This window comes from Microplitis mediator, chromosome 2, assembly GCF_029852145.1.
Source record: "Microplitis mediator isolate UGA2020A chromosome 2, iyMicMedi2.1, whole genome shotgun sequence".
Taxonomy (NCBI): Eukaryota; Metazoa; Arthropoda; class Insecta; order Hymenoptera; family Braconidae; genus Microplitis; species Microplitis mediator.
This window is the reverse complement of record NC_079970.1, coordinates 26,102,815-26,127,504: the sequence shown is the minus strand read 5'-3', so window position 1 is coordinate 26,127,504 and position 24,690 is coordinate 26,102,815. Positions and strand designations below refer to the sequence as shown.

At 29.3% G+C, this 24,690-nt stretch overlaps 1 protein-coding gene and 1 long non-coding RNA gene across 10 annotated transcripts in view; one reads left to right on the top strand and one right to left on the bottom strand.

Annotated features, from left to right (window-relative positions):
* LOC130678578 (protein dead ringer homolog) overlaps positions 1 to 24,690 on the bottom strand; it is an 82,600-nt gene that overhangs the window by 47,406 nt on the left and 10,504 nt on the right. For 7 of the 9 annotated variants that reach the window (XM_057485879.1, XM_057485880.1, XM_057485881.1 and 4 more), the window contains exons 2-3: positions 9,219 to 9,413; positions 8,187 to 8,525 (exon numbers count right to left, since the gene is read on the bottom strand). In XM_057485879.1, coding sequence (XP_057341862.1) covers positions 8,187 to 8,525; positions 9,219 to 9,413 — 534 coding nt within the window. The remainder of the gene's footprint in view (positions 1 to 8,186; positions 8,526 to 9,218; positions 9,414 to 24,690) is intronic. The other 2 variants (XM_057485876.1, XM_057485877.1) reach the window with 1 other exon arrangement.
* On the top strand, positions 15,861 to 17,852 carry LOC130678582 (uncharacterized). The gene is made up of 4 exons (XR_008991847.1): positions 15,861 to 16,258; positions 16,338 to 16,483; positions 16,550 to 16,842; positions 17,584 to 17,852. It is a non-coding gene; the product is annotated as an uncharacterized LOC130678582 (long non-coding RNA).

Sequence of the window (24,690 nt, the reverse complement as noted above, 5' to 3'; positions counted from 1 at the left end):
TGAGTTTTTGAAGTGAATGACAGAACTTTGTTTTGAATTTTCTAGAAATGAAATTTTGTTTAATTTAATTTCCGGACGATCGAAAATTTTTGGTTGAAAATTGAGAAAAATTAGAGGAAAGTCGGAAAAAATATCAGTTACTTTGAGAAATTTTTATTTTACTGTTGCAGATAAAATTCAAAAAATTTATTTAGAGTTTCAATGAAATTTCAAAAATTTGAGTCGAAGCATTGGAAAAAAATTTAGTAAGAAATTCTACTTTACTTTTAATTGAATTTCACTAGAATAGAATATTTTCAAATTTATTTTTTGAAATCGATGAGTAGAAAAATGATAAAATAAACAAAAATTTTGATTGTAAAAAAGTTTTTAAAAATGGGCATTTTACCCCCGCCTACCCTGAGCAATTTACTTGAAAATATTCCATAATATTGTGTATGAATAATTTATAGGACTTAACAGCGTGACAAATAAGCCAAGAATAAGGTGAGTCTTAAAAAGAGTTTACTAATAAATTAACAAATACACGTGTTCATAAAGGTGTATTATTTTTGAAAAGAGTTTAAAATGAAAAAAAAAAGTATTATAATAATAAAAATAAAAAAATTATTTAAAACAGTCGGCGTGCGTAGAAAGGGCACAGTATTGAAAATATAGTTTCTTATACTGGGCTGAGTGATATTGAACTTTTGATGGATTGCCTGAAGTAGTTGTCACGGCTTAAAGAGTCTCAATTCAATGGCACCTGCATATATTACACGCACGCGTGTTTATCGCGTTGCATATATATGTAGGAAAGCTTTTCACTTTTTTCCTCAACGTCATTGTTATTGTCGTCAACTGCAGTCTCGAGAATTTTTTATTTTATTTACAACAGAGACCACATAAAAAATTGAAATTAAAATTGATGCATCTAAAGGGTTTTTGTAGTTCGAGTTCCCGTGAAATCGAATGTCATTGAATTTTCTTACGTATTAATTTAAGTTATTTGTATTCATTTATTAGATACTTTGATATAAAGACATGAGAAACCTGTCGTCTATTTAAGATTTTTTTTTTTTTTTTGACCCTCTATTGAAAATTTACGATGAAAAATTGCCGTGTAATGTCATCAGTGACACTAAGAGTATTTCGAATTTTATCTTTAGAAATGGGATAATTTAATTCAAATTTTGAATTTTTATTTTTTTTAACAAAAATAAAAATTACGTTTTCAAAATTTTCAATATTTTCTTAAGAAAAAAATAATTTACATTCCTCTAAAAAATTTTAAACTCGATAACAAAAAAAATCATATACTTAATCACAAAAAAATATCTAAAAAAAAGTATTCTTGTTCTATTAATAGTACAAATAAAAAAAATGATGTATGATAATAAACATCATCATCTACATCAGAGTTTATATATGTTTCTAGAATATTTTAACCCCAGTTAACATATCAAAGACTTATGAATCCAATGCTCATTATAATAAATGTCGCAATGCTCTGAAAGATATTTAACAAAAAAAAAAATCATATTCAATAAGTGTTTAGTGAGATGGTCTTTATATTCAGGAACATATAAAAGTCGACGCTTATATATATTAATATATGTATGTATGTATGTATATAAACTATAGAGTAAACTAGAGTTTCTGTCTCGCTCATTCCGAGTCTGTATACGCTCAAGATATAATTTGAATTTCAATGAAAATCATGTGGGTGCAAGTGTCGTCTTCACTAATATTTATCAACTGTTATATACATATATGTTCCTCATACTTGTATTTGAAGACACTCATATAATTTATAAGTTAAGTTGAGACGTATATTTCAACTTCTCTGTTACATCTGTATATATATATACATATATATTTATTCTTAAGTATTCGAACTAAAGAGACAAATGTACGGGGCAGGTATCTCTTATTCACGCTCTTATATTCTCGAGGTGACAAAGACCATAAGATCTCTGTGATCTTTTATTGTCAAGCTTCTTTATAATATGCATCACTCAATCTATTGAATTTTGTTTCAAGATTTTTTTATTTTTTATTATTTATTCTTATACTTATTCCTTCGTTATTTACTAAGGCGGATTTTTGATGTGCTCGGATTTGATTTTTCTTATGATTAATTAATATGTCTTATTTATACAAGAATTTTTTTTTTATCTAATGAAAAAGTACCGTGTAATCGGAATAATTTTATCATTTTTTAGTGTTGAGAAAAAATTTTCTCTTGAAAATTCTTTGAAATTTTTTTTGTGTCATTCAAAAATTACACAGAAAAAACAGATATCTTGAGTCAAGAAAATATTTTTGAAGACAAACGTTTTCGGGAACCAAGTCAAGATTTTCTTGAGCCAAGAGAATTCGTCTTGGTTGGAGAAGATTTCTACTTTATCTGAGAAAATTTAGGTCTCCAAAAAAATTTTCTTGAATCAAGAATATTTACCTTCAGTCGAGAATTTTTTTTTTTTGTGTGTACGTGTATTGATCTAAAATTAAATTTTTAATCATGAAATTAATTGTCTAAGATTAGTCTTCACTTATTACTGCCATAAGTTTAAATAATTACGATATACAGACCGTGACATAAAATATTTAAAGTTTTCATTTTTGCGTGTACGGTTTTGAATAATTTTCCGCACTTTTAGTCATTTAATTTCACTATTACAGTAAATTGAATCTCTAATCAGTCTTTTATTATCTCAATAAAACAATTCCTCATTAATTAATTAAAAAATAATAAAACAGTAAAAATTTTCCATAGGATCTTATTCTGTAAAAATCTAACGTTACTTTTTCATAAATTAAGTCAATTAAATCCATATTTATTTATATATCGTGTCTGCATACATGCAAACATACGCACCGCAAAAACCGGCTTTCTTTAAATTAAATATTTATATTAAAGAACAATTAACATTCAGTTAAAGTAAAATACTTTTTAATAAATAATTTTTCTCATTATTTCAAAAATTCCGTTTTAATAAATAAAAAATTTTATGATTCTGTTTGCATTTTAAATAAAATTAACATCCTCTATCTATCCTCAGTGTGTAAATCATGAATATTAATAATTTTAAATAAATTATAGTTTAAAATCTTACAATTATCCCCACTTACGTTCAACAACAATAGCAATAAATAAATTTTACAGGTCAGTAAATTTAAATGTGAAAAAAGTACAGATAATTGTGTCGTTAAAAACTAATCTAGAATCGCGGTAATTTTAAGTTTTTAAATAAAAAGTTAAAGAATTAAGTATCATGTATGTAAAATCTTATTGAAAGCATTGTTACTGTGATTTTTTTTTAATTTTTACTGTTTGCGTACGCGAAAAAAAAGTTTTTTAAAAGACACCTCACCCGTGCGATTTGACCACCGACTCGTCACATCCTGCCTTTAAAGTGATTTTTTTACCTCTTCATACACTCAGCAACAATACAATCCCACATACTTATATATAAATATATATAGTTTAGTTATGTACTAATCTACAGGTGGTATGACGGTTTATTTCTTAGAGTGCAACGAACCACTTTACTCATCATTCTCGCTAACGACAGATTGTTTGTGCCTTGTTCTCTTAAAACTCCGCCTCCTTATTCTCACCACTCATAATTTCGTTAAATTTTCATACTTGTAGTGTATGAACTAGTATATAACACTACTAAAGTACTCTTTACACTCAATAACGCATACTAAACTACAAACAATTTTTTTTTAAATTCCGTTTACTATCTTGTTTATATCTTTGTCTTTTTACTTCGTTACAGATAATAAAATACGTGTAGTAACCTTCGTTCTTTCATTGTCTTTTGTAAAAATTGCCATTCGTAATATACTGAGTTTAAGTAATAATGAAATCGCTTCAATGATCGTTATCGTTTGAAAACAATAGAATACTATTGGAAAACAGTTCAAATGTTTTTTGAATTTCGAATCATTGATTTATTTATTTAGAATAGTAGAGACCCGCGAATACTATTCGGTTTGAAATTTCTAAGAATATGAACACTTTAGAAAATTTTCGGAGTGAACGTGGATTAAATTCGGAGTGAATACGGACCGGATGACTGTTGGTTTATTTCAGTTCCTCGGAGTAGAATTTATTTCGAAGGGAAGTTTATTTTGATATTGAAATTCTGATTCGGAGTGAATGCGGATTCGAAAAAACTTCAGTTCACTCCGAAATCACTCACCTGAAAAAAAATTCCTTATTTACTCCGTATGCGAAGTATTTTTTTTCTAAAACTCCGGAAATCCGAGTGACGAAGTGAATTCAGAGTGATTACGAATTCACTCCTGATTTTTTAGAGTAAATATTTTTCAAGTACAAATTATCTGCGCATCCTCAATAAAAAGCTAAGAAAAATAATCAAACTAAAGAATATTGTGGATTTTTTTTAGCTGTAACTTTAGTAACTTGTAACAAAGTACTTGTATTTACGATGAAATATCTAACGATTGGTAAAATACGAGGTGATAATGCTGTTAACGGTAATGTTGTGAGCGAACGATGGGTACTGAGGTAAATTCAAGTAAAGTACTTTTTAAATTCTCAGTCAATTTAAAAACATTGCAACTATAAGACAGACGTTTATTACCACATCCAATTATTGAACTTGCACTTAAATAATATTTGCATCCTTTCATACTTTGTACTTTATTTTAGTGAGAACTATAAGTATTAACAGACTATTTCAGAAAATTATTCATATTTTTCAATACACATGTGCAAGTGCAAGTCAAGGATATGAATATCAAAATTTTGAGTCTGTTTTTGGTCATCTTTAGACAAAACCGAGCTCAAAATTTTAAGATCTCGACTAGTTCAAATACAGACCAATTAGTCTAAGATAAAAATTAAATCAAATTTTTCAACGCAGGAAGTAAATATAAAAATTAATAATTTTTTGAATTATATTAATAATGTAAACAATTAATTATAAGTCTTATATTAACTACTGATACAATCAGCGAAATATCAATCAATTAATTTTTTATATGGACGGATGTGCCTTTAATTGCAGTCAAATTATAAGTACCGACCAACATAAATATATGTGTTGTAACAAACATATATATTCTGTAACTATTGATAATAATAATAATAATAATAATGGAAAAAAAATTAATATTGATATGCAGTGTGAATTATCGTTAGAACTAACGGATGCATAAATAATTAAAAATATAATGACAATGATATGACAATACGTGGAAATAGCGAGGTCAATTCCGTCAAGATATCTATGTGTTGATGTACGGGTTATGAATAAAGTCCAAGATATCATTTAAAAGCGGGCAGAAGCCTTCGAGTCTACATAACAACAATTATAAATTTAAACTAATTACTGTTTCATAATTTATAATACCAAGTAATATTCACATATACTTTTTCAAAATTACGGATATACATTTATTCAAATTTTTAGTTTTAAAACCGCAGTAAAGCCCAAAAGTTTACTGTAAGACGTTTTTTTATGACTGCGTAATATATTCAACATAAATTGATCAGCTGAGCAGTTTTTGACAAAAAATGTTCGCCAACTAAGAGCCCAATTTCGAAAAAACTCGTTTTAAATTTAAGTACTGGTTCGAAGTCAACACTATAATCATCTTAATGGTCATACTGTCAATTTTCATTACCAAAATTTCGTAAATATTCTCAATAATGCCTCAAACAATAATTTCCACGATTCAAAATTTAATTTTCCAAATCCTAACCAGCAACGACGACGTTCAATTTTCATAACGCAAACATCAGAAATCAATTTCTAGCAATGGTAGCTCGTAACTCGGACAATTAAACCAATGCGCGAATCACGAGTATGAGAGCAGTATATATACAAATGTATAAACGTATTTATAAAAGCAAATAAAAATAAATATGTAAGTACACATGTATATAAAATAAAAGTGGCAGTCACAAAGGCGGTCTTGAAGCTCTTGTGCTCAGTCGTCCATGTGAAAATAGTGCTTATGAATCAGTATGAGTGACCAGTGGTATTAACATCACCCGGGTAACCATCACCCCCTTTACCTCTTAGTTATACACACACGAGTCATGTATATTATCCGATTGGTGGTATAAAAACATCTATACACATATATATGTGTATTTACATCTACATATACGTACACGACACGCGGAATAGCCAGCAATTTGCGGGTTTACGAGTTATTTCACAATGGCTGCAAAGTATAGTCCTACATCAGTATTACTGCCGTTTGCTATATATATACATATGTACCTGAGTATGAGTAAGAGAGAGATGTACTGTGAGTAAGAGTATGTTGGTACATTACTTTGTGGATACATATATATACATATATATACATATATACTCTAGGTTGTCTGTATTAAATGCCCACTATCTACAAACTTTTATTTTATCGCTCGGGAGAAAAATATATAAATATATAATTTTTAGCGGTAGTGCTGGTGTGTAGATGGATAAGATGGAGGTTCATCCCAGCCCAGGGCTCAACCTGGTACCCTATTTCAAGACAATAACAATCTGGCCATAAACCTGTCTAAGGTACTCTTTTTTAGCTCTACTGCTTCAAGTGTCTAGACTCCGCAAAGTCGCTACGAGATAACGCGTCAGATCGATCGGTCGATCTTGTGTGTGATCGTTGATCATCACAGCAATAAAACTGCGACTACGTGTTCAGATGTCTACAGATAACTATTTAGATGTTAGAATTTTTAGTTGTCAACTTGAGGTTTGGAAAAAAATCGGCAGATGGGACCTAGAGGATTTTCATGAGAATTTATTAGGGGGTTGGATTCTAAAGCCATCGGGTGAATTTTAAAAGACGGTCTATAGTTAAAGACGAGCGAAAAAGTTATTTTAAAAAATAGGGTTAAAAAAAATCTATAGATCTAGGTAAAAAAAAATTAGCAAACTGAAAGGAGTAGGGTAGAGTAAAGACAGCAAAGAACGAAAAGATTAAAGACCGTACGCGTAAGTAGTGTACGCCTTCGCAGAATGATGGATGCGATGTGGGAGACGCACGAACTCCGAGTAGGTCGAGCTTTTCATTTTCATCCATCTCTTTCGTTTCCCTCTCATCCAACTTCTTTATCATCATCATCATCATCATCATCATCATCATCTTCTCCCAATGTCTCATCAGTTTCTAAGCGTTATTACTCTTTCACACAGTTTTCCACGTTTCACCCATTCAATTCGATTGATGTGCATACGAACCCAATTTGTTGCAGTCTTTCACAATAAAACTGAATTATTTTGAAGCTCAAATGTGCTCGAGTTATTCAACGCGTCTTATAACTATTAGCTGCTATTACTACACGTCTTTAAATGCATACATATATATATTAATTTAAATAACGAAATTTAAGACGCTACTTTATTTTTAATAGTCCACAGTTAGTTTTTTATATTTTAAAATAATAATAAAAAGGGCAATCTAAATGTTAATCCAATACCACACCCCTCATGTGTGCAAAAACTCAAAAACCCAAAGTATATCCATTTATACATATATATATATATATGTAGGGGTTAGTATAGTCTTTATGTATATGCGGTGGCGAACGATCCGGCGGGCAAAAAGTGTTAACAAGGCCGCTTTTCGATCCTCATGGTCAATTCTCTTATTATATGACTACCACACGCATTCATATATTTATATATATATACTTGTTTTTTAAAGATACATCAGTCGCCGCGCTTACTACCCTATAAGACGAGCAGAGCGTGGCAATTATCTCGCTCTCGGTGTAAAAATAATAATTAACTGCCATTCATTACATTAATTAAAAATATCCAACACGTTAAAACACTTAATTGCTCATTTTATATCTACCTCCATATGTTCCAAAAGACTCGGCCATTTTTTTATGCACCAAACTCTTTTACTACATATATTGTATGCAAGATATATGTTAATATTATTATTATTTATTTAATGTAATAAATTATTTTTAGCGCTTACGCGGTTTAAATTTTGATTTAATTTATGAAATTTTTTAGTGATTGTGGATTAAAAAAAAAATATTAGATTCAATTTAAAAAATAGAATTCTGATAGTAATTTTTTTTGAGTAATAAAATTTGTTTTTTTTTTAAATTGAAGGAAATATTTTTTTTTTTTATGGATTTAGTGGGTTAGTTAATTAAAATAATATAAATAATAATAAAATTGGAATATGACGATACTTGCCTGACGCACCTGTTTGAACTGCTCCTCAAAGCTCCAGCTTGACTGCTGCTGGCTTGAATTTCCCGAGTTATTATTATTAGGGTTTGATTGCGAGCCGTTGTCACGGGGGTCATTGTTGTTGCGAGATGAACTCTGCGATGATTCGCTAGAGTGGGAGCTGGCTGATGAGGGGAGCGCATTATTGCCAACGCCCGCAGCGTCGCGGTTCTGCGCGGGGTTCAGATGCTGGAGTTGTAAAAATGCTGGTGTTTGAAACGGAAAACCACCGTATCCATTGGCCATCACTGCGTGGAGTGCATCCAAGTTTGATTTGGCCCCAATCATGTCCATATCAGCCGGCTGATAATAGAAAAATTATTTTTTTATGACAATATTTAAATATTAAATTTTACTTTACCCTCTAACGGTGCGAATCGTATTCGAATAGAATCGAATAATTCAATAAAATCGAATATTCGTAACTTTTCGAATTATTTCTCACTTCCTGAAGTACTCGATTCGAATCAAAAAAATTCTGATCAGCTGTCAAACATCCAATTTTTATTTAACGGGGATCTTATACAGTAAAAAATCGGGAGTGAAGTCGGAGAGATTACGAATCGACAAAAAAAAAAGTAAAAAAATCCACATGTAGAAAATTTTAAAAGCTATAGGTGCAATTTTTTCGAATATTTTTTTTTTATAGTTAGTCGTCGACTAACTGCAGTATCATAATTTTTTACTCTTTAGTTTTCAAAATAATGAAAAATAATTTTTTCATGGATTCGTGTCTCTGCCCTACTTACTTTTGACAAAAATTTGAATTGTTGGAAAAAATATCACAATTTTCGGTCGTTCGAAAGAAAATTTCCGAATAATCCGATTTGATTCGATACGAATAATTCATAAGTTCAAACAATTCCCACACCCCTTATAAATATATGAAAATATATATGTACTTTACATGCAATTAAAACTTCTAAGCCCATTGGAGGGTTTAATTTTAAAATAAATAATTAACTATTAATATATCAAAGAAATGTATAAACAAACCTCTTGTTTTAATTTCATGAAATGTTGGTGTGGGGCGAGAAAATTATTGATATGTGACGTTAGTGGAACCGGTAGACCAGCAGATACAGATGTGTCGTCATTTGATGTGTGAGTATTATTATGAAGTGGCTGTTGTGGCAATTCCTCACCGCTCTCCTCATCTTGTTCTGGATCTGACTCCTCTTCTTGATGTGACTGTAATTCAAATAGAAAAAAAAATTTATCTAGATAAATATTTAATAATTTAATTAATTCATAGCTAAAATTTGAGTATACTGAGTGGTGACCACCCATAAAATTACAGATAACGTGACACGTGAGCACGTGCAATAATATTTACTTATTGAGGACCAAGATGGATCCCATTCAAACACACGACAGGTATTATACATACATATATCTATATATATGTAGTCTTTCTGACAAAAAGATCAAATGGATCAATCGGGAAAAAAAATTTAAGTCAACTTTAGACTCTGGACGACAAATAAAGTAATATAAATATTAAAAAATTGATTGGTTAATAATATAAAGAAAAGAAATTTTTTTTTTAAATTGAATGACAAATAAAAATATCGAAGCTAATGTTTGTCTGATTAAAAGCGACCTCACGACTTGAATAAATCAATTTGGAATTTAGACTGTTAAACACATCTTATAAGAGACGTTCATATATTTATATATATATATGTGTTGATATGTATATATGTAAAAAAATACCAGCACAATGAATGCTGCAAGATGACCAGGTAAAAGCGTGTCACCTTCAGCAAACAAATGGGCGCGGCAGGTCTTCGGAACCTTAAGGAATAAAAAAAAATCACACCCACATCAAAATAGGCGCACCTGAATCCATACGTTTAAATCTTAATTTGTACCAATCCACATTTTTCATCGATCATTGAAAATCGATCAATATTGTGACTGATACGAAATTTGAAAAAAAAATGATAATGAAAAAAATTATTTACAGAGTAATTAATAAATATACTTGTTTACAAAATATGACAGTGATATATTCGATGTAAAAATAATTTTTCGAGATAAAAAAAAAGTATTCAAAATTAAAATTTATTTATTTGTTTATTTTATTTTAGTGTTAATTTTATTTTAGATACTATAATACTTTTACGACGTAAGGTGTCGAAAAGTCAGTGACATACATCAACTGTAGTCACGCCAGTTGACTCATGACATAGCTACACTACACTACTACTACACTAAATATAAAAAACTACAACTTGTGTAGTTAAGTGTAGTCTATACTTGTATTTCTGCATTGCAGAAGAGTATTTACTACTTATATATACACTCGTATAGTATTTACTAGTTTTGGTGTTCACGTGTAACTACATCTGGTATATATATATATAGATATATGAAAACCACATATGAGAACGTCTCGTGACGGCTAGACGACACACGATATTGTTATGCGGGTTTTTAAAAGAGCATTTTGAGCTCATGTGATTTTCATATATATATGAATATGAATATGTATGTGTATGTGTATGTATATATATGTGAAATAAAGTGTAGAAGGGAGACAATAACTAAATTTAGATATGGATTCAGTAGCCAGAGTTTATATACCTTTTGGATAACGCGGCGAACGCGATAATCCCCGAGACAAGATTTACAACCGCGGGTGGATCTCACCCGTACATCAGCTTTACGTCTGTTGCAACAAATGTGTTTATAGTTTGTAGTCTTAGCATATAAATCCTTGGAATAGTTTTAACATTTATCTCATACTCGTACTAATATTGTTATCATCACACATGGGATTGTTTTTATTTTTTTTACGCTTATGAAAAATTAATCTATTCAATGTCGCTGTTTCTTGGAAATTATTTAAGTAATAATAGGATGGTAATGAGAGAGTATTAATTATTAGATAATTAATTTAGAAAATGAAAATCAAACTTTTCAGGAAATTCAAAAATATGATACTGAAGTGACCGACATTTAATAATTTTTGGATTCATTTCAAAACGATAAATTACAAAAAAAAATGTTTTGTGCATTTTTTGTTTTTTTTTTTCGTCATGGATTTTGTCAGAAAAAAAAATCTAAAAATTCTTGATTGTCTATTAACTCTAAGATCATTAAAAAATACATTAACTGTAAAATGAAATAAACATTAATAATAATAACAATAATTATTATTGTGTATGAATAAATGTTAAAATAATAAGTAAAATCAACAGATTAAGTGTAAATTGTGTTAGCCAAGTCGTTGCAGCATTCACCCACGCACTCGCTGCGTGAGATTTTCGCGGGTGTCCTTATGACAAACTGCAGAGGGAAGTACGCACGCGCCTGCACAGAGGGGTGCCAAAACCGAGCTAGTCACGACAATTCACTTGTATTATTTATTTATACTCACAATTAATAATAGAAAATTTCAAATTCATAATTTACTGCGTATTCAAAAATTAACATTAAAATTTTTTTTCCACAGAAATTAAATTTCCAACTTTTTTTTCGCTGTACAGTTATTGTATAATACCTAAACATTTATGATAGTATTATATCATATTTTATAGCACGCTGATACGTCTTATCACTTGTCAAATTTATATATTTAAAATTTAGTCATAATATTGCGGGCTTTGTCATACGGTTTAAACTGCGGTATAATTGCAATGACACTATTAATAATGATATCAGTTTCAGAATAATAATGCGCAATTACAGCTATTTAAATTTATATAACAAGTTGAAAAAAAATATATATATTCATACTGACTTAATCGCAATTGAATATTTAATTTTAAATAAAATTGTCAATATCGGCTAAGTAACTTTTTTTTTTTTTTTTTTTTTAATATTTATGAGAATATTTAATGACATTTAAAAGTATTGTTCGATAAAAATTCCATTCGATAGATTAGCGGCAATAAAAAAAAAACAGTTTAAAAACGGCGCGCAATTAAAAAAAGTACAGATCTGCTGTTTATTGGCCGGTAATGCATAAAAGATTTTTTTATTTTTATTTTATATTTACATTCATTGAAGAGAATGGCGGTTGTCTGAATGAATCATTTAGATATATTTAAAATATTTTTAAACATAAAAAGTTATATATGTATGTAAATTTAATCTAGCCGATGTATTTATTGAAATAATTAAATGAATAAAATATGATTGTTTAAATAATTTTTAAATTTAGCAGGGCGAGGCATCACAATAAATGGTTTGTACATTTTATCGCAACATAATAAAAGGAAAGCATATAAGTATGTACAAGAGTCTCGAGGAACCCCTGCGGAGTTCCCACGTAGACATCACAGCTTCATCTTATACCGAGTCGTTGCTTATAAATAAATATATAAATGTACATATTGTAAATATATTGATCCTCATTCACTGTTATGTATGATTATTAAATATATTAAATAGGCTCAATGATAAACTGTCGCTGATTAAAATCATTCATGCAGATGGATTGATTCAGATCCATCCGATTATTATAATATCGGCTATAACTTTTTTTTTTATTCTTTGATTAATTGGCGACGTCAGTTTGCGGTCTTTGTTTATTTTTTTTTTTCGCTTCAAACTAATCAATCATGACAATTATTCTGATCATAAAAATGAGACATCATTTAATCTGTACACAGAAAAAAAGGATTTCTTGGCGCAAAAATTTTTTCTTGTTCTAAGAAAATTTTTACTTGACCCAAGAAATTTTTTGTATTATAAAGTGAAAACAAAACTTTTCTTGGGGTAAGATAAAATTTTCTTGGAACAAGAAAAAAATTTTTTAGGCGAGAAAAAAATTCTTGAGCCAAGAAAAATTTTTTTCTTCAATTCATAATGCAAAATATTTCTTGCGCCAAGAAATTATTTTTTTCTGTGTAAGTATTCGGAGTGAAATAAAATCATATTTTGAAAAAATTAATTTTTTTATCGTGGCAAAAATTTTTAATACAGAATTTTTTTTATTCTTCTGAAAACAAAGTAAAATTTTGGAGTAAAATGACGCATTGAAAAAAAAATTTTAAGTGACCTCACTGCCCTATTTTTTTTAAATCCTACAAATAAAAATTTTTTATACATGCTCTCATTTTACCCGGGGATTCTCATATATTTTTTTGAAATAACAAGAATTTTAAGCTGTAAAAAAATAATTTTTTGAAAAAAATAAATAAACTTGGGATGTTAATGCGTCTCAATAAAAAAATAAAAAAAAGTAAGACGTACTTTTATTTAAAATAAAAATATGTACAAAGTGATTATATCTCTATCGCGGTTGTATTTATAACTCTAAGGACAGAGTGGATTCGTGTAAAATATAAATCGAGGCTTGGGGTGAAAATGAGAGTATAGTAACGTAAAGCAGAGGGAGAAAGACGGTTGGCTCTGGCAGATTTAATTAATGACCCGCCGAGTTTGATCTGCCGCTACAAAGCCACCCATAATAATAATAACAGCCCACGTGACATATACATATGCATTAATATAAACGTATACCGTCCCATTACATTCGTATCACATCTTTTAAAATCAACTTACACATATTCCTATTACGTATGTACATAAATACACATACATATACATACATATGAAACGTTATTTCTGTCCTATATTAGGGTTTGCCCTCTCCGATCTTTTGATACTTTATTTTTATATATATGTTTTATATTGTAACCAGACTTAATAAAACAAAAAATTTTCGAGTATATCGGATCATTTGCGAGCGAGATAAATTACTTGAGTACAGAGTAAAGCAAAACTGTATTTATATATATGCTTATTTATAAGCATTAATTAAGATTAAGAGTCACATATTAATAAGGAGTTTATCCGCCTACATTAGCTTATTATCTTCATGTTAACTTTGACAGAGAGTCTAGTGTGTAGCTAGACGATGACCTGGCATAACATAGATACAGACAAAAAGTTTAAGCCAAGAGAAGAGATTTCTATAGTTAAGTATTTTCTACTATACGTGGACCTACTACACGTTACGTCGGTATTTACTACACTTATTTTTATTTTCCGACCCGTATGCTCGTATAATTGTGTAGCCAAGTTGACAGTTGGCTTGTAACGATACAAGTAAAGTAGAAACTTATGCCAATACAAAATGAAAAAGATGCAGTTTGTCATTTTGTTTTACTCTTTTACTAATGACTTGAGTATCGTCGTCAGTTAAACGCGAATGACCCCGACAAATTTATTTTGAACTTGACCTAGTTGTTTAGAATTTTCCGTTTTATTTATTATGACTTTTATATATTTCATTATTTAGTACAAATAATTAAATATTTTTTGTTAATTAAAATGAGAAAAATTTTTTCAAGCTGCCGCATTTTGGCCGAAATTTTAAAAAAATTGACAATGAAAAATTTGTATATTTTTTTGTAAAATAATTTTTGCCTGAACCGCTGACGGAATATTAAAAAAATAATCATGTGAAAATTAATTAAAATATATTTGTAATTTATGGTCTATAAAAAGTTAAATACAGGATATGGTTATAAATAAAAATATGTAATTAAAATGGGAAGAGAAAAAAGCAAGAAAGTAGAATTAATTAAATGAGACAGTAGGACAAATAAATAAATAAAATCTTCTGAGAGTTTTGAATACGCGGGGGTTAAAGACGTAAATATTAATAGCGCGGGTGGCTGTGTTGTGGATGGATTTTGTGTAAGATATTGTTAGAACTTTCATTTGGGGCTGACTTGCGCTCTCGGTACTTATAAAGCGGGGGAGAGACTTAATAAGAGAAAAGAGATGAGACAGCATCAGCGGGAGAGGAGAATCTTCTCCTCGCTAATGGGGTTTTAATGACGGCCAGCTGTCTGTCTGTCGTGAAGATTTTTCATGAATATATATATAAACATATATGTCTATGATATTTTCGTCGTTATCAAATAGACTGACGTTAATCTTGGTACACTTAATTACAATCGTTTATCTTTAATCAATTTCGCTCATTTAGAATTTAAAAATATCGAGAATTTATAAATTTTCAAAATTCCCTTGATTTACTGAGGCATTTATGGGCAGTAATAAAAAAAAAAAAATTTTTAAAATGACAGCTAGAATTTTTCGAAATTTAAAAAGGGTTTACCTAAATTTAAAAATATAAAACTTTTGTGAGAAAAGGGTTTATACAGAAATAAAACTAAATAGTAGTGACTGCAATAAAATATGACAGGATTATAAATGTCCTTAACAGCTGTCGAAAAAAAAAAAAAAAAAAGATGAGGGAGGACTTAAGATGTTTAGAACTCCAGGAAATATTTTCAATTGGTACTTCGAAATTAAAGTTACTTCGCTGTATAAATTATTTTTTGGGTCTAGTCTTGGACCCCACTATCTTCTGAGGAATGCACTTTCTTCCTTAGGGTCTTATTTTATTTTTCAGAATTTTTTCAATCAATTTAGCCCTCGATATTTAAGAAGAAAAATAAAAAAAATAAAATAAACAAAATAGTTTTATTTTTCGTCTGCTGATTCGATGCCGCTTATCTGTTTAGTGGCATTACGATAAGGGTATATATATATATATATATATACATATATATTAGTACTACTAGCATGATTCATAGTATGTTTGATTATAATACGAGATTATATATTTATGTATATGATATATAATGTAGAGTAATAGAAAACCGATTACGTGATCTATCTCAAATGAGAGTCTTTTCTCGTCGCGCATTTCATCAAGATCCGTCAGAATCTGACGGACACGACGTGACACATCCTCGGCACAATGAAATCGTCAAATTAAAATAGGCACCTCATGTACGGTTGCCAAAAATTACCAACGCCCACATTTAACATATTTTATTTGTGTTATATACATCTATATGTGTATAGAGCATCTTGGCTGGATAAAACCAGCTGAAAAAACACAAAATCTAGTCTACATAATGTTTAAATTGTCATTTTGATTTTTGAATTTTATTTTTAATTATTCTAAAAGAAATATCTAGTTCACTCTTATTATTATTATCTTGTTATTCCTCATTATTTCTGGTGTGAATAAATACTAACCTCATCTATCAAATTTTGAGGTTAGTCTATCACTTCAAGTTTTCAATGACATTTCATATTTTTAAAAATTATTTAATCATTTAATTGAAATTAATTTAGATGTTAAAAAATTGCTTTTCAAATTTGTTGATTTTTGAATTTTTAAATATTGAAAATAAATTTCGGTAAAAATTTGAGGTTAAAAAGTGAGTTGAGTTATTTTAGAAAAATAAATCCCGAGTTTTTTTGAATGAGAAAGTATAAAAGTAAATATAATTATTTTTATTTAAATGTTATTTTAGAAATTTAAATATTTATAAAATATGTTTTAGAGTATGGGTATGGAAATTTATTTTCGAATGTCATTCCTCATTCTGAGGAAGTTAAATGTGTATTTGCGATATCCTTATTTCTGGGGATTGTGGAGATTTATCTTGAACAAGCAATAATCCGTCAAGTACAATCGATTTAGGAGGTCTAAAATACGAAGATGAAGTGGAGAAAAAGAAGGAGACCAACAGGACAGGAAAAATCCTTGTACCTAAGACCTTTCTGAGCATCTGCCGACCATATGATCGGATGTCTCTTTTTTCCTTCCATCTCACTTGTGGTCTTTAAAATCACGGTGATTCATACGCACTCAATATTAAATAAATTCTACGGCCAGTTTTGTTGGAAAACTTTTTTTTTTGTAACAACCAAACAATAATAATAATAATTTCGTGTTTAATCAAAATTTTGAGCGGTTCATGTTCGCATTTGAAGAACAGAAAATTTAATTTTTAAGTAAAAGTTAAATTTAATTATTTATCGGACGTAAACTGTTGAAAATTTATCATTTTCGGTTTACAGATGTCCAACTGACCGTCTTAAGTCTTCAGGTAGTGCAATTTATCTACAAAGAGAATAAAAGTATATAGAGAGTGAGACAGAATGAGACGAAGGAGAAGTAAACGAAAAACTGACGCATTCTCGGTTCTATTGTTAAACTACATAAATTTTCACCATCCGGATTTATCTAAAAACTCAGTAGTTGAAATCTAAATTTAGAAATTATACCTGCGACGATAAAGTAATCAACTTTCTTTTTTTTCGTCCTTCAAATAATTGGGAAAACATTTTATTTTTCTACAAACTTTTACTTAAAACTTAAAATTATCTGTTCTCGTCATTTTTGTGACGTATTAAAAAAAATTTAGTCATTAATTATATTTTCTAACGGAAATTGTTATTCAATCCCTGCTACGAAGTCTATTAATATCTGACGTAAATAAAATTTTACTCCGGTTTAAAAATTTTTTAAAAGAATAATTTTTTTAAAAATTGAATAAATTAATTTGAGATAATTTTTTTTTGGTCAAAAAAGCTTAAGAGGAAATAACCTTGACCTTGAAGTAACATGGCGAGGCAAAGGGTGCCACGAGACGCGTGCCTTGGAATCTTCTTCTTCTTCTTCTGCCATGCGGTCGCGTGTTTGCCCTTGAGACCAAACTCATACGTTTATTCGTACACTCTTTACTCTACTTAACTTGACTTTATTTTCATTTTTTACGCATATGTGTGAATATGAATTAAAATTAATGTATATTATTTATAACAATTTTTTATCAATAAAAAAATTCCACCCATTCAACACCCGGGAAAAAAAAAACGAAATTAGGTTGTTTTTATTGAAAATGATGCTTCGTAAAAAGTAACAAAAAAATTGAGCAAAATGTCATCGCGGGTCTGATTAATACATTAGTAACTTTTTTTTGGCTAAAATTGATTTTAATAGACTCCAAAATTTCTTTTCAGTGCACTGAAAAAAACAATGCTAAGAATTATCTAAACAATTCTCCAAATAATTGCTGTTTTGAAAAGCTTACTCTCGAATATCGAATTAGTGGAAATCACGTGACAATTCGTTCCCTTTCTGGGTAAACCTCGTAACCAAATTTTTTTCATAATTAATTTCCATCAACGCACGTGTCACAGAATAGATGTTTCGACCGATTTCTGAACAAAATTATAATCTTGCAGTTACGAAAATTACCCAGAAAAGAAACGAATCACTATTTGGCAGTGAAAAGTGTACCACTATTTGAATTAGTGACATACTTTTCACGTGTAAACAGTGAATAGTCACTATTTTCACTATTTCAAATTTAAGAGAGTAACACTTAAAATTTTGGATAATAAAAAAGAGATAGAAACAAAACATTGTATCTCGCGGTTTTTTTGAAACGCATGTGGTTTTGATGTAGCATCCAATTGATAGCAATGCATCACCGGAAATGTGGTCATGATTTTTTATTTTAAATATTTAAAAAAACTAAACCGTGAGAAAAATCAGACCGTCGAAAGAATAGATAATAACAATAAAATGAAATGGAAAAAAAAAAATAAAATTATTTTTTCATTTGAAATGAAGCAGGCGAAAAAATAACAATAAAAAAATGTATAATAAAGTAAAAAACAGTAGCGAAAAAAAGTTTGGCGTGCTTCAAGGACAGATTGCCATGGCTCTTATATATTCTCTTCTCATTTTGATGATGATACTCGTATGCAAGATCGCGTGTCTCGAGATTCGGAAGCCGACGGTGGCTTTTTCGGGTCTGACCATCTTACTCCTCGTTGAATGAATAATCGCTCTAGAGTTCACATGATATCGCGGTGCCTATATCCACGATGAATCTTTGAGTAACCCGAAGGTATTTAAGCCAAAATAAGTTTAAACAAACCCGGATACCCGGACTTGCTAGATAGACAGAGCCACCAAATAGAAAAATTTCTATCCCAGACACCGAGTATGTATTTAAAACCTTTGGTTTTTGAAATAACGCCCCCACGTGACCATTTATTTATTTAATAATATAGCCCTCGTCACGACATATTTCGCCGGTTCAAAGTTTTACTCTTTTTAAAATAGTTATAGACAAACTTCGACCTTCCCAAGTTTATTTTTCATATCATTTTTTTACTTTCGTAGAAGGATCAAAAATCTAGTCGCCGTAAGGATTTTTAAAATAATTTTCGAAGATTTCTCGTGTGAATTCTCCTCAAATTTTTGTCCATATATTCATAAAAGTATATTTTTATCCTGCTACATATATATGAGGATAAAATAACGCAGTCTATTCCATTTGTATATACGTTTAAAAAAATTTGTTCATTCTTCAATTTTTTTGGTTCGGTAACTTTGATATTTTTGGCGCCGTTAATCTCGGAAACAAAATGCGCGCGTCTGGAGTAAGTAGACGTCTGATCTCTGCCCACGAATGTGCATTCTTTTCAAGGATATAATGCTATTATATCGAGTGTATATGAGGAATAAGGGCGTTTGTGTTGTGTAAAAAATGAAGAAAGGAAAATAAAAGAGACAAGTGTATGAATATATAAGAAAGAAAGAGAGAGAAGAAATGAAAACAGACAGGCGCATTTGACTAACGCAATAAACGTATGACGATAATATTTCGAATAATAAATATCGGGATGTAAATCCATTGGCAGAAGTAACGTCGGACATAAATCAACGGGTTTCGCATTCAGAGACCGATCCGTCCTCTCTATTCGTACGAACATCCGTCCATCCAACCTCCCAACGTCACTAATATTACCTTCATTTCAGTTTCTCTCTTTATTATTATTTTATTATTATTATTATAAATATACGGATATAACTTTCTTGCTCTAACTCACATATGTGGATAGTATTTTTAAACTTCTCTGTCTGACTTTACCGATCTCAGTCATAAACTCGTCAAACCTCAACTTATATTATATATAAATATATGCGTGTGTACATGGAATACCCATTTACTATATAGTAATACACGGATAATACAATTGTCGCGGATACCGCGGTCTTTTCTTTACTCCATCACGGTGTGAAATATATCACGACGGTTTTGAGAATCACAGATAAACTTTACGGACAGGCTGTTAAATTTAATTGCTTTGACAATATTATTTTATTTAAATCATTATAATATTTTCTAATAACAATAAAAATCAGTTAAAAAAAAATTTTAATTATCTAAATGCATAAATTTTTAAAATATGCACACAGAAAAAAATAATTTCTTGGCGCAAGAAATATTTTGTATTATGAATTGAAGACAAAAATTTTTCTTGGCTCAAGAATTTTTTTCTCGCCTAAAAAATTTTTTTCTTGTTCCGAAAAAATTTTTTATTACCCCAAGAAAAATTTTGCTTTCACTTTATAATACAGAAAAATTTCTTGGGTCAAGTAAAAATTTTTTGCGCTAAGAAATCCTTTTTTTCTGTGCATACATATATAAGTATAATAATAATGCATGTATGTAATTTTGAATTTATAAAATGTAACATAAAATTTTTTCGCAAGAAATTGACGATCGGTAAATTATTTGCGGATAAAAAAGTCGAGAAGTTATGAAACGTAAAAAAAAATGCACGTGTAGTTTAAGGATAATAAAATTTGTCTACACTCGCGTTTATTATGACAAAGTAAAGTACGGGTATTAATATCTATAAAGTGTAACAAATATAATGAATATTTTCGTGTAATTGCTGGATTTTTTCCACGACGCAATTATAAAATTATAAAAGTACGGAATAATTTATTTCATTTTATAAATATGTATCGCATGTATGTTAACTTGAAACGTTTCAAGTATCATCTTTCAAAATTACAGGCTTTTATTTTCTATACATTCAAAATTGCTAATTAATCCAATTATCGGGCACATTGCTTACGAAATAAAAATAATTTATACATCAAACTTAAAATCTCCTTTATATTATTTTATATATTATTCACACACATACATGCTTATAATATAAATATATATATCCCTCATTATATTCTTTAGAATTTCGGGAATTTTCACGCGGTCACGCGATCTACAACCTTATTCGTGGAATTATTTCTGTATACATATTTATTTTTTTATTATCTTTTTATATTAAAAACAAAATTATAATAAATAAATTTTTTTAAATCAACTTTCACTAAAATTTATACCGTTGACTTTTTTTTTTAAGAAATTACATATGACGGTTTCAAATTAACTATGACGTAGTTTATGGGATAAATGATGAACGGAAGTTAGAGGTACTCTAGTACAAGTTGATGTTAAAAGCGCGTGACATACCTATAATACTAGACTACATATACATATACATACATATATATATATATATCTACATAGATGAAGCATTTGCGCTTAGGCTGGAAAACGACGCACGTGCCAAATGCTTGTCATATAATTTGTGCACCTAACTATTATATATATATATATATATATATATATATATATATATATATATATATATATAACATATATGTATAGACAACAAGTGTAGTTAGTGGTAAGGTAGTCATATATATACATATATATGACACAAGTATAAAGCAATTGACGGCGCCGTGTTGACTATACTAGTATGTAACGTTATATATATATGTATATGTGAATGTATATTACCTTAATATAAATGCGGACGCATTTACTACACGGTTGGATTCCGACGCGGACGCCTGGATAATTGCTCAGGACGTTCGACGAATTTATGATCGACTATTAATCACCGACGAGAATCGATTAACGTTACTTTGCCGCAACAGCACACAGTAGCACCTCTAACTTTACTACGTAAACTAAATGTCGGTACAATACTCAATCGATTCATCGCTAATACTCATGTGTGTAAGTATATATATATATTTTTTTTTAAATCTATATCAGGACAACTATTGCTTGTAATGAAAAATCCGATTCGAATGGATTTGTCAAACGTTAACTGATTTTTAAAATTTTTTCCGTGCTCATAATTTATGTGCGAGGTACTGTTTAAAATATAACGATAATTTTGTTGTACTGAGATATAATACTAATCGATGGGTTATTGGAGCAGTTGATTTGAAAGCGAAGCGCCAATGGGTTCGTAATTAAAAATAATAATAAAAAATGTGAATAAAATATTATTTAAAATAAATGAATGCGTGAATCGAATTTTCAATTAAAGTTTGACGCACGCCGTGACAAAATGAGCCTTCATTACGATGCTATAATTTTTATTACCAGACCGCTGGTGTATTTTTTTATTATTTTTCGAGCGATACAGGTGAGAGGTAAAGTGGTCGCAAAAAAGCCCGCGTGCTCTCTAAATTCATACACAAAACAAAATGCCTCGGCTTTTAATCGTGTCAAAGTGCCGCCCAACCCTTATACGTATTTTAAACTTCCGTAACCTTCCGCACTCTCTTGCTCAAAAAAAAAATTTTTAATTAAAAAAATTAACGTGGAAAAGTAGTGGGTGGTCCGTTATTTTAATTTCAATCGTAAGTACATATTTAACATTAATAATTTTAATAACGTACAAGTGTTGCTGCTATTAAATTTCAGCAATTATTTGTTGAATAAAAAAAATTAAATTATTTAAATGAATAAAAAATTACTTAAAAAATAAAATAAGAAATAAGTAAAGATGAAGTTGATGTCAGAGAGTACACGCGACCTCGTCCACTCAATTCATGCAGACGCCTTGTCTTGCGTGATCTTTTATAAATTATAATACATTATTTATATACGATATATATATATATGTATATATAACTTTTGTATAAACTACAATACCTATTTTCCTTATTGTGCGTCTGCATTAAGTACTGAGTAATCATAAACACAATAAAAAAAAAAAAAATTATATCGCATGTCCTAATTAAAATTTTAAATGCATTGATAACATATTAAAACAACCATTTTTCTTTCAACAATAAAAAAAAATATATATAGATATATCTACTGTCTGAATATTTCTCACGTCAAGCTATATGTGCATATTTAATTTTATTGCGAAAAAAAAAATTAATACGTCGACAATTAAGTTATTTAATTAATGGATTGTTTTACTTGAGTTAATTTAATTTTGCAAAAATTGATTATTAGAAATAAGATTTTTTTAAGTTTATTTTACTTAGCGACTTTTAATATTGCACTATAAAGTCTTCGGAGTATATAGACAGTTATATTTTTCGTCATAATCACGCAAGTAATGATTAAATATTATAAGCTCTGAGGGGTAATATCAAATGCGTATTCGAGACGAAATCGTACGGATTCTGTTAGTAATATAGTCCGAGTGTGGAAGAACCCCTTCGCTGCATATTATCCGATACCAATAATGCGACTAATCAAGTTACCGCACCCTTAAGCTGATATATTATAACATCATACTCTGACGATTGCAACCCGTCGAACATTCATATTTCATGTCAAGAATTCAAATATTAGACTACTTTTTTTACCCCTTTTAATTTCATGTTTTTAAATTTTTTGAAATTCCCGCCAAAGCTCGAACCCGCGAAATTCAAAAATTAAATTCATTTAAATAAATGTAAGGTCATATTTTGATTTTTTACTAATCATATGACCAAAAATAATCGATTTTTGAAAAGTAAATTACAAATTTAAAAATGTGTTCATAAAATTCGTTTTTTTTTTTTTTTTTATTTAAAAGGCCGCGAAAAAAAATGTTTAATAAAAAAAAATAAAATAATAAATATAAATATTTTAAGTTGATGTGTGGAGCGAAGAATTCGGCTATTAAAAACTCTAACCCTTGAACAGACTATAAAATTCGTCTGGCCCCGTGTTGTCTGCTAAGAGTTTATATGCATTAACTGTTGTTGTATTATATAGTTTTGTTATATGGGATATGGGATTTGTAGGCTACAGGTGTGGATATTTTTAACCATAGTAATTTCAAGAGTCAAAATTATAAATTTATAAAAAATCATAATATCAATGATTTATATTTATATTTATACTTTCTTTTTAAGTAATAATAATTATTATTATGATTATATCTGAGCTAAAATCTTAGTACACGCCTGAAAGTATATAGTATCTACAGAAAATCTCAAACTCGATACATAGGGGCAAATATATATAAGTATATGGGATAAGACATTTATATTCCGGTGGGATGTCTATAACGTTTGGAAATACGAGACGCGTTTACGAGCGAATGCAGTCTTTTGGTCAGTGCAACCTTAATGTATCACATACATATGTATATATATAATATATACATACAATGTATAAGGATACTTGGTCACCTCTTCGTCTTTAGCCTCAAGGATTTTTTTAACTCTTCCTCAACCCTCCACATTCAGAAAATTGACATACTCCGACTTAAATTTACTAAACATTTTTTGGTATCATTTCTTGAACTCTTATTGCTCGCGGTTACAAAATCAGGACTTTGGGCTACTCGAAATTACCAAAATAAATTTTTGAATCTGAATTTTCATTAAAATTTTGACAATTTATAATTTTAAAAAAATTTCACATCCATAAAATTGAAACTAAAATTTATTTTTATAACCGGCTCATATTGATACCAAGTACATTATCGACTAATAAAAAATCCCAGTACTAAAATTTTTTTCGGGCCCCATTTTCCCCCACCTTCCTTCCTGTATATATTTTACAAATAACCAGTT